The 12,216-nt window shown below is 35.3% G+C and overlaps 2 protein-coding genes across 2 annotated transcripts; both read right to left on the bottom strand.

Moving 5' to 3' along the window:
* Positions 1–758: 758 nt before the first annotated feature.
* LOC129412700 (formyl peptide receptor-related sequence 4-like) lies at positions 759–4,828 on the bottom strand. Its single transcript, XM_055167074.2, has 2 exons — positions 4,108–4,828; positions 759–1,590 (listed from the first exon to the last, which is right to left on the bottom strand). The coding sequence occupies exons 1-2, from the start codon at positions 4,612–4,614 to the stop codon at positions 1,105–1,107; spliced, it is 993 nt and encodes a 330-aa protein (XP_055023049.2). The 5' UTR covers positions 4,615–4,828; the 3' UTR covers positions 759–1,104.
* A 3,785-nt stretch (positions 4,829–8,613) lies between these two features.
* Positions 8,614–10,363, bottom strand: LOC129455679 (C3a anaphylatoxin chemotactic receptor-like). The gene is made up of 3 exons (XM_055220444.2): positions 10,161–10,363; positions 9,311–9,824; positions 8,614–9,105 (listed from the first exon to the last, which is right to left on the bottom strand). Exons 2-3 carry the CDS (start codon positions 9,821–9,823, stop codon positions 8,614–8,616), a joined length of 1,005 nt encoding a protein of 334 aa, XP_055076419.2. The 5' UTR covers position 9,824; positions 10,161–10,363.
* Positions 10,364–12,216: the final 1,853 nt, after the last annotated feature.

The following is a 12,216-nucleotide window of genomic DNA, read 5'->3' on the forward strand; positions in this document are numbered from 1 at the left end:
TAACATAAATGTAAATCTACTGTAAATTACCGGCAACCCAGCTGCAATAACATTGTAATTTCTACTGAATTTTTAAGAAATAATACATTAAATTAATAAATGCTAAAAAACTATATTGTTAATTTTCCAATTTGATCAAATGTTTGGACTTTCTGCATCTCTAAACAAAGTAGGGTTATAATACATCATGTAATTATTATATATTATATATATTTCCTATCATCCCATGTATTTTCAAAGAAATAGCTATTTGGCACATTGCTAGACAGTAGAGCGTTTGCATGTACAGTATTAAAGTAGATATAGTATTATGAATTTGTTTTGCTTATTTTTATATTTGGTGTTGCATCTTTTCTGTTCGTTAAAGCATTTATTGCATTGTGAGGTCATATGTGTCAGTCGTGCAAATTCAGCCTTATCATCTGTTCATATCATACAAGTGTTACATCCTGTGCTAAACACAAAGTGCACTGTAAAATATATGATGCTGCCTTAAATCTTCAAGAATTGACTGTACATGTAATTTTAATTTACACTTTAAATCTAGACTAGTCATGAATGCTGTAACTTTATATAACAAAATACGTTTGCTTGTGTATTTGTGTGCTGGTTTGGTTGAAATAAAAACAATGAAGATTATTAAAATGTGCAGTTTGAGTTTTGCATTTTGCAGTTTCATCAGTGGTTTAGTTTTATTGTAAGAGTTGTAAAACAATGGTGGTAAAAATTGGAATTATAGAAAAAGACTCTCTGTAAGCTCAATGGATAAAAGCATTTGCTAAATGCAAAAAAAAAAAAAAAATGTTCACACAGTTCAGAAAGTGGAAGTGGGAAAAACATCTTCATAAGCATTCTGTTGCATCGGAGGATTCGGTACAATTTAAAAAGTGACAAAGCTCAGTCATTCCATCATGTGGCATTTACTTTATCAAAATAGACATATTATCTATTACTATAAAATACAAAAAAGGACCAAAGTAAATACTATGTGATAAATGTAATAAAAAGTTTTAAGTCTTAGGAAAGGACACTACAGATATAAAGAAGAACCATTCAATGAGACAAGAGCATTTTAATAGTTTAAAATTTGTATCTGTAATTAACTTAACATGGTGGTGACACAGGTTCCAATTCTAGTGATAAAGGTCTACTTGAACATTCCTCTATTGTGGTGTTGTGTGACAGAATTCTACCTTCTTCATTAAGAGCTCTGTAAAAAATCCCTAAAAGGCTTTGACCGCTGCGTCGCCTGAGATTCAGTCCCATGCAAAAGTAAAGCATTGGGTTCACACAGCTGTTGAAATAAGCTAAGTTTGTAGCCATATGCCATCCCACATATGTGTCGTTTCTATTCATTAGCTTTTTGAGACGTAGGATGTGATAAGGTGCCCAGCATAAGAAAAATGCAACAACCAATAAAGCAAGAATCCGGAGAGGCCTTGATTTGCCAGAAAATCTCGTTCTGCGAATCCCAATAGCAGCCAGTGTGTAGCAGATAAAGATCACCAGGAAAGGAAACAAAAATCCACAAAAGAAGCGAATGTAGTTAAAATACTTTGCTGAATCAGTCTCACTGGCCTTTACTTCTTCCTGCAATTTTTAGACAAATGGAATAATAAAGTTAAATCACTTATGTAAACAGCAAGTTTTAATTTCTTTTCTACCTAGAATGCAACATCATCATTATTTAGAGTATGAAGTAAAATAAGTTACGAGAGAGTGCTATATTGTGAATATTATGAATGCATAATAGTAGCTTGGTGAAATGTTTTATCACAACTATAGATAGATCAATCAGCATCCAGACCAAAATCATTCATATAACAATAACAAAAATGAATAGTTGCTGTTCTGGATGCTGGATATATATATATTGTCATAAATGAATCTAGATGAAAGTGAGGTGATCGTGTGGAGGAGGGATGCTGCTAAAAATATGTCACGGGACAGAGGTGAGGGACTAATATTTATAGGCACCTCTTTGCACTGATTGGTTGGATCACATGACCATGCTCCTCCCGAACTTAGTTATATATATATATATATATATATATATATATATATATATATATATATATATATATATATATATGTTGGAGCAATCATTAGAAAATGGAAGAAGCATGACTGTCAATCTCCCTCTGACTGGGGCTCTATGCAAGATCTCACCTTGTGGGGTTTCAATGATCCTAAGAAAAGTGAGAAATCAGCCCAGAACTACACGGGAGGAGCTGGTCAATGACCTGAAAATAGCTGGGACCACCGTTTCCAAGGTTAATGTTGGTAATACACTAAGACGTCATGGTTTGAAATCATGCATGGCACGGAAGTTTCCCCTGCTTAAACCAGCACATGTCCAGGCCCGTCTTAAGTTTGCCAATGACCATTTGGATGATCCACAGGAGTCATGGGAGAAAGTCATGTGGTCAGATGAGACCAAAATATAACTTTTTGGTCATAATTCCACTAAACGTGTTTGGAGGAAGAAGAATGATGAGTACCATCCCAAGAACACCATCTCTACTGTGAAGCATGGGGGTGGTAGCATCATGCTTCGGGGGTGTTTTTCTGGGACAGGGCGACTGCACTGTATTAAGGAGAGGATGACCGGGGCCATGTATTGTTAGATTTTGGAGAACAACCTCCTTCCCTCAGTTAGAGCATTGAAGATGGGTCAAGGCTGGGTCTTTCAACATGACAATGACCCGAAGCACGGTATATATATATATATTCTTTCTGGTTCTCGAATCTGATTGGCTAAGAGCTATGCGATATTGTGCTAATATCGGCACTGTAACCGCTTCACCTTTCGTATCATTCCGCCACCTAGTGAATGGAGGTCCTAAGCAGGCTCATCTCTGAATGGAAAAACACAGACGCGCTGTTTTGAATCACTCTCCGTGTATCTCATTAGTTTACTAGCTCATAAATCAGTCTGTGAATCCCCAATTGGAAGTTATTATTGGATGTTACGTTAAAGTTAATGGGAGAAATGTCTTGTCACATCGTGTGGACGATTAACACTTGGAAAGAGGAATATAAACACTCGTTTTTTTTCTGGAGCTATATCTCATCAGAACGTGAAAACACCGTGGAACAGCAGGTAAGCACCGCAGCTTTTAAATGTGGACATTGATCATTTACTTTATCGTGGCGTGACTATTAAAACATGTTATGAGATATCGCCACTGGTATAATGTTATTTATAAGCAGCATGCAAAAACATCTCTCTGACACTTATAAAAAAACATTTTATATTGTACTGACAAGAACAAAGTTTAATAATAATAATCAAGTGCTCGTATCACGTTAAGAATAAATGAGAAAGCAATAGTAACGTTATACAAGTAGTTTTATTAACTTTTACCTCGCGCCAAAACAATAACAACACAAAAGACACTAAATATGAATTAAAAAACAAGTAATCGTTTGATCATGACACCAAATACTGCTGATTTGATCTCATTTTGACGATCATAAACAAACAAGGCCAACATGAGAGCCAGGGTATTTCTGTCAGAGATGTAGCCCAGAGAGGGCGGTGGTCAGCGGGGCGAGTGAACACTGATGTCCGCTCATGCTTTGGTTCTCATTCGTACCGAATCTCACTAAGCAAACGTTCAAACAGGCGCTATATCTTTACTAATCGACTGCAGATTTAATTATAATACATATACATTCTCGACTGAACTAATCTTAAAACTACACTTTGTGACCAAGAAACGGTAATATAAAGTAACGGCTTTTCCGTCAAACGTCAAATCCGTGGCGGAAGAAGTAGTTCTCAAACAAAGAGGCTTTTAAAATAACTCCGTTGTTGTTTTCTAGTTTTCGTTTTTCAAACGTGTGCCGTCGAACTGTTGTATAAAAGCAATATCGCTCTCGGAGTCGTGTGATATAGCTCTATATCATCACGGCTGTGATTGCCTCCGGCACTCGGCCTACGGCCTCGTGCCTCTGGCCTAATCACAGCCGTGATGATATAGAGCTATATCACACTCCTACTCGAGCGATATTGCTTAAATATGTGTGTGTGTGTGTGTGTATGTATAAATGTATAAATGTAGATGTGTGACACTACATTCAGGCAGGAAAAGCTTTTCTGACCTTTAGTGAGCAGTTGCTGTTGTTCTTGCCAGGGTAGACCTTCCAAAATGCAAAGTTTGGTGAACTGAAGATGACTGCCACAATCCAAACCCCCAAGCTGATCAGACGAGCAGCAAATAAAGTCCGTTTCCTCCTGGCAAATATTGGACACCACACGCAGATCACTCGATCCACACTGATGACAGCCAGAAGAAAAACACTACAGAACATGTTGGCATACATCAAAAAGCCAGTTAACTTGCATATAAAGTCTCCAAAAGGCCAGTAGCCAATGAAAATCTTGATGAGAGAGGTCATTTGTGTCATGCAGAAGATCAGGTCAGCCACAGCAAGGTTGATCAGCCATACATTGTTTATGCTGGGTTTCAAAAGGACGCCGGCCACCCAGACGACCAGAGAGTTCCCAGTGGTGCCTAAGAGAACAATGATGGTGTAGCAGACAATGTCCAGTGGAGTTTTCTCATGGTTAACTTTGGATTGATGGGCAACAGATGTATTGAAGCTCATACTACAATTAAAACAGATCAATTTAATGCATTCAGAAAAGGTGCTTTAGTGTTTCTTCTGTAAAATAATAGTTAGCATAGTTACGGCGAGTTGTGCTTGAATGGTGTTTCTCTCTCTCTCTGTCAGAAGATGGTGAGACAAGTGTGCAACAATAATGAAATGTAAATTCAATTATTTATATCCATTTTTAAAATATCTATCTATATGCTGCATAATCACAGCATGTTTATAAGAAGGATGATGGAAAGACATGTGGTAATATATCTATTATAGCCAAATTCTCAAACAATATCCACCTCTAGTATTTAGGTCAAACGAAATTGAAATATTTTAGCAAGTGTTACATCAAACCCTCTGTTTTACGTGAGAATTGGTTCTAGAAACAAACTTAAGGTGTTCGTTTGTATGAGAGATGTGTGTGTTTCTTATGTGAAAATATGATTAATATCCCAATATGTGCTGCATCAATTCCTACAACGACCATGTTTGTCCATCTTAGTTACCTTGTACTTTTGACTTTCCAATGTCCTACTGGTAAAATGTGCAAACATACTTTATTAAATTTCCATTATTTTTGTACAAATGCAGCTTGATCTATCACCACATATACAGTTATATAAATCTTTATTGAAGCTTTTGAAGGTAATTTCAAAGCAATAATATAAATTCATTCAGAAACTTTATTCACATATCACTAAATATTTTAGTTGTGTAAATTTTGCAATGAAATATTTTACATTTTAAATCAGCTAAAGCAATTTTACAGTTACAGGAAACATAGTATATTACATAAAAATGTATTGTTAAAAAACATGTTTGTGCAAAAGAAATACAAACAAATTTGTCATGATTTGCTGTGCTGTGATGTCTTACCTGTACTGTTCACAATGTCAATACTGTAAGTGTTTGTCACCTCTAAATGAGTCTGTGTAGCAGAAATTGTGTATGAGTTGGTCACAGTTCAGTCTATTCAGCATTCAGCTCTTGAGGAACTCACTTTTTCATCTTTTCTTGAGTCAATCAGAAGTGTCAGCCAACAGGAAGAGGGAAAAAATGCATATATATATATATATATATATATATATATATATATATATATATATATATATATATATATATACATACATGTGTGTGTGTGTGTGTGTGTGTGTGTGTGTGTGTGTGTGTGTTTCTTGTGTGAAAATATGATTATATATATTTATAGCTAATTATAATGACTAGAACCTAACTTAACCCTAGTACAAAACTTTCTTTAGATCAGTGTTTCCCAATCCTGGTCCTCCAGGACCCCCTCCCAGAAAGTTTTAGATGTCTCCTTATTTAAAACACCTGATTTAGATATACACCCTTTTTACAATAAGGACATCCCTAAAGAGAACATTTGTTGGATTTAGTTAATTTTTGTGGACAAATTTGTCCCCATATGATCAGTAACAGGTCTTGAGTAAATGAATTTCTTTAAATGTAGGACAGAGCGGTCTCTAGTGGTGAGGTGGAAGTCAGGGGGCAGAGACAGATGTTACAAACAAGTTTATAAACGTTTTGCTACAATGCATTACACTCCCTTAAAGGATTATTAGGAACATCATACTAATACTGTGTTTGACCCCCTTTCGCCTTCAGAACTGCCTTAATTCTACGTGGCATTGATTCAACAAGGTGCTGAAAGTATATTTTTTAGAAATGTTGGCCCATATTGATAGAATAGCATCTTGCCGTTTGATGGAGATTTGTGGGATGCACATCCAGGGCACGAAGCTCCCATTGCACCACATCCTAAAGATGCTCTATTGGGATGAGATCTGGTGACTGTGGGGGCCACTTTATACAGTGAACTCATAGTCATGTTCAAGAAACCAATTTAAAATGATTCAAGCTTTGTGTCATGTTGCATTATCCTGCTGGAAATAGCCATCAGAGGATGGGTACATGGTGGTCATAAAGGGATGGACATGGTCAGAAACAATGCTCAGGTAGGCAGTGCATTTAAACGATGCCCAATTGGCACTAAGGGGCCTAAAGTGTGCCAAGAAAACATCCCCCACATCATTACACCATTGCATTAATGAGAAATTGAACAGGTGTTCCGAAAAATACTTTAGGTGAGTGTATTGTTGTAATGCATCATGTTATTAACATTTACTGCAGCTATGAACTTTTGTTCATCATTCATTTTGTTTTTACAATATTTTGAGGCATAATTTCCTCGAAGATTTTAAGCAGATCTGATCAATAATGACAAATGTAATAAACATTGCTTTTAATCAATGTAGATTGTTCTCCCTTGATTCTGTTAACCTTTCTCACTTTAGTAAAATGTCAAAGAAACATGTTTTAATGGATTTTTCACCTTTAACTTTATTTGCTCTGGTTCACTGTAAAAAATTGCAGCATAACATTAAAACAACTAGGTTTTGCAAGTCAATTCCACCTACTATTTTAAGTTTTGGCTTAAAAAGTTGACATAACTTTAAAAAGTTAAAATTGTTTAACTTAAATTTTTAAGTTAAAGTAACATAAAACAATAGTTTATTTGAAAAAAAATGCTGCACATTGTACATTTGTGGCATAAAAATAGCAAGCAGTGCAAATAACTACTTCATTATTTTTAACATGGAGCCAATAAAAATATGTTGAATATGTCCTGCTTACAGTATACATGGTGAAGAATATACACAGTTGTCTGTATACAGAAGCTTAATTTAACCTTCTTAAATTATGCAGGCTCAACACCCTACTCACCCCTAGATATATTTTTCTGTTTGTGTGTTTGTTTTTTATTATTCAAGCTTTGCATAGTTTATTCATTTATTTTTACTTTCAATTGAATTTTGAATTAAACAGCCATTACAGCAGACACAGAGCTATTGTTTTAAAGCTGGGAAGAACAATACGCAAATGTTATGTAATAAAGGTAGTAAAAGAATTAAATGCAACTTGTTCCTCTATTTGTACTGAATCCATCTGACTTGCTGTTGTGTTCTGGTCCTGTAAGGCAGTACAGGCATAATCTGTCATTATCTGCCTGCTTAGCTCCCAGAAACATGACTAACAATAACAGCAAACATTTTATTGAATAAAAGATATATATATATATATATATATATATATATATATATATATATATATATATATATATATATATATATATATATATATATAGCTAAAATTAAATATAAAAGAGCTAAAATTAAATATATATATATATATATATATATATATATATATATATTTTTTTTTTTTACAATTATTATGCACTCAATATACAGCAAAGAAATGTAATATCAACAAGATGTGTCACTGATATTGATATGAATGGGGAAGATTGCAAAAGTCAGAATGGTCGCTCTTGTCCCGCCTCCCAGTTAAAAGAGCCAATCGTCAATCGTTAAATAATGGAATCCTCTGGGAGAGGGACTTTGTGCATGCGCAGAATCAACAGGTCTGGACCTGGAGGCGTTGCAAATATGGTGACTTCCTTAAAAGGACATACAGTCATCAGTGTTGGGGGTAACACATTACAAGAAACATGCATTACAACATAATATTACTTTTAGGAAGTAACAGGTAAAGTAACGTATTACTTTTTAAATGTACACATTAATAATTGAGTTACTTTTTTAAAAGAGTAATGCAAGTTACTTTTCAGCTTAATTCATTAAATAATTGAATTAAACTGAACGTAGTCATGTAGAATTATGAACTCTATGTATACACGTCTGTGTGGGAACAGTTTGAGTCAGAAACTGAGATGGCAAGCCATAGCTCGACATTTTTGTGATGAAATATGCAAGTTCTGAATGCAGAACTTTTCAGTCATAAAAACATCTGCAAGGTTTGAAAGAGATCAAGCCTCAGCCAAGAAAAAGTAACGCAAAAATAACCAAAAAGTAACGTAAGTATTACTTTCCATGAAGTAACGCAATTAGTTACGTTTTTGTGAGTAACTTAATATTGTAATGCATTACTTTTTAAAGTAACTTTCCCCAACACTGACAGTCATACATGTGTGTGGTGAACTGTATCAGCAGCTTTTAAAACACAGTTTGAACGTTCCTCCATAGTGGTGTCCTGGGACAACGTTCGGCCTTCTTCAGTAAGAGCTCTGTAAAAAATCCCTAACAGGCTTTGATTGCAGCGTTGTCTGAGATTCAGTCCCGTGCAGAAGTACAATATTGGGTTCACACAGCTGTTAAAATACGCTAAGTTTGAAGCCATACGCCATCCTAACTTCACAGCCTGGTGTTTTTCATTCCTCAATTTAACAAGACCTAGGATGTGATAAGGTGCCCAGCATAAGAAAAAAGCAAAAACCAATAAAGCAAGAATCTGAAGAGGCCTTGATTTGCCAGAGATTCTTGTTCTGCGAATCCCAATAGCAGCCAGTGTGTAGCAGATGAAGATCACAAGGAAAGGAAACACAAATCCACAAAAGAAGCGAATGTAGTAGTAAACATACTTTGCTGAACTTCCTCCAACTGCTTCTTTTTCCTGCAAATTTAAGATAAATGGAGTGAACAAGTTTGTGAGTAAATCTTCACAATGACATGCACAAGAAGCAGAGAAAAACATTTGCCACATCATACAATTATCACATCTACAAATCAACCAATCAGCATCCACAACAGGAAAATGAATATTGCGCAAGGTCAATGTAGATGTGTGACAAGACAAAGCGGTTTTGCAATATTCTGACCTTTAGAGAGCAGCGGCTCAGGTTGTTCCTAGTATAGACCCCTCGGTACACAAAGTATGGTGAACTGAAGATCAACGCCACAATCCAAACCCCCAAACTGATCACACGAGCAGCACATAAGGTACGCTTCTTCCTAGCGAACACTGGGAGCCACACACAGATCACTCGATCCACACTGATGACAGCCAGAAGAAAAACACTGCAGAACATGTTGGTGTACTTGAAAAAGCCATTAAACTTGCAGATAAAGACTCCAAAGGGCCAGTGGCCAATCAATATACTGATGAGGGAGGTCACTCGTGTAAAGCAGAAGATCAGGTCAGCCACAGCGAGGTTAAGCAACCATGTGTTGGTGACATTGGGTTTCATACGGACGCCGGCCACCCAGATAACCACCGAGTTCCCAGTGGTGCCTAAGAGAACAATAATGATGTAGAAGACAATGTCCAATGTAGTTTTCTCATGATAGGTTAAATCGTGACGGGAAACTTGAGAAGTTGTATCGAAGGTCATTCTACAAGCAAGATAAATACATTTGATAAAAACATTCTTTTATAAAAAGATTTGCAGCTGTACACCATAACTTTGTTAAAAAATGTCACATTTTAATTTCTCTGCCATCATAACATGTGGAATCTTTTTTAATAATTTTTTGCATATTTTATGCATATATGTCTCACACTGTTGTGTCAATAATCTGTGTTTAATTTTAAGTTGTGTTCAACATAAATAAAAAATAAAGCAACTTTATAGTTACAGAAAACATTTTATTTTACATGGTTGTGCATAAAGAAGATAATTATAAAATTATTAACTTGCCATGAATTGCTGTGTGCTGTGATAGTCTTACCTTTCGTTTTTTTTTTAAGTGTTCTTCTGAATGTGTCTGTGCAGCAGAAACTTTGTGTATGATGTTTCATCAGTATTCAGTATAGCAGCATTTGACGAACACCTTATTTTATATTGTTGTAAAGTCATTCAGAAGTGTCAGCCAACAGGAAAAGGGAAGAGATGTTGCACAAGCAAAAGCACAAGTGATAAATATCTTAATTTTTCCCCGAAGCAACAGCTTCTGTCCACATTACTGCAATGCAGAGCTCTTGCACGTACAGAATGTATTGCAGTACATCTATTTCAACTTTATTTTGCCTATTAGGTCATACATTTGCAATTCACAACAGCCTTATCATCTGTTCATATCATAAAAGTTTTACATCCTGTGCTAAAGACAATGTGCACTGTAAAATATTTGATGCTGCCTTAAATCTTAAACAAATTGGCAGAACATGTCGACTTTATTAATAAAGAAACTGAAATGGTTTTTAATGTTTTATGACTTATTCATCACACACTTTTTTACAATGTGCGTGTATGTTATGCTTGTATTTTGGTTTTGCATGTCCATTTTAAAACCATCTACTGTATTCAAAAATATTTTAAATCACAAATTTATTCTCTTCTGTTTTCAAATACTTATCAAAAGATTCATGATTATATGTTAAAAAAGTCTAACTTTGGGCAAACTCATTTCTAAAACCCTACGTATGCCCCTGGTTGTAATGATAAACACTGATTTGTAGCACAAACAAGCATGTAGAACAGTTTCTCAGCCACTTTCTTCATGGCAACATAAAAACTATTTTTTATCTCATGTTCCTGAATAATTGCCCACAAATGTAAATAAATGTACATTGGCCAGCAAACAACTTACCTCTTCCCCTGTGTATTTTACCTCTTCACACCCAGATAGAAACAAAAGATATGTCAGAGAAATACTGAAAAATATGCATGACTGTATATAAACAGGGGATGGTTTCCATATGGTTTGCATATTATATTTCTGTAGAAACTTATCAGTGTAAAGGTCATGGTTTCTCAGTTATTTTATTAGTCAAATATGTTCTCTTATGAGAGTCAAAGTTTAATGAGTTTTTTGATAATTTATAAAAGCAAACATTGTTAGGAAAAACACATACACACAGGGAAGAGCAGAGGCGAAAGTACCATTTTTCAGATAAAACTTTTTTAAAAGATAATATTATAGAGAGAAAAATATTTTTGCTGTGGTCAATAACTCACAAGTGTTGTCTATCAATTCAAGGTGAAATTTTGTAAAAATGTAAAACAACTTCAGTATAATTTCACTTTAAACATAAGTAGTGAATTGTTACTTTTGACCCCAAATGCAGGGACGAAAGTAACACAACAAAACAAGATGGATTTTGTGTTACATATGTTTTTATTAAATATACATGACTTAATATATAACTGCAAACATATTTTGTAAAAAATAATGAAATTACATTTTCATTTTAAATCTCAGTTTAATCAAATGTTTCAAAAGCAGCCTAGCCTGACGTTGTCATACTCAATTCTAGTCAGAATTTGAGTCTGATACCGCTCCATTGAGCTATAATTATGAGGCGTGTCTCAACCGAAAAATGCCTCTGCACTCAATTGGATAGACCTACGACCAATCAGAGCAACGGAGTGTGTGACGTATGTTGAAATTACGTCTTTGCAGCCTGACCGAAGTATTTCGCTACAATGACACTAACATTGTGATTATACCGAGTTAGCGAATGTACATCAACACCTATTATGTTTACAACATTTCGTTTATATCACAACATGAAGTATTTACTAAGTCATAGAGTAAGACTATCTCTTACCGTTTGTACGTTAGGTAAACTTCATCCACGACGATACCCATTACGTTTGCTTGAAAATATTGGAGCCTAGCATGTCCCAACACTTATTCAGCAACCACGATTCCGGGCTTCCAAAAAGAAGCTGGCAACGACCGCTAATTATATCCATCTCGTCGTGCACGCTGAGTTGCATCGCCGTGATAACGTTAGCCATTTCAGTTGCGACCAACTTTTGCCGAATAGGAAGGACGGCAA

The sequence above is a fragment of the Misgurnus anguillicaudatus genome, chromosome 20 (genome assembly GCF_027580225.2).
Source record: "Misgurnus anguillicaudatus chromosome 20, ASM2758022v2, whole genome shotgun sequence".
NCBI classification, from domain to species: domain Eukaryota; kingdom Metazoa; phylum Chordata; class Actinopteri; order Cypriniformes; family Cobitidae; genus Misgurnus; species Misgurnus anguillicaudatus.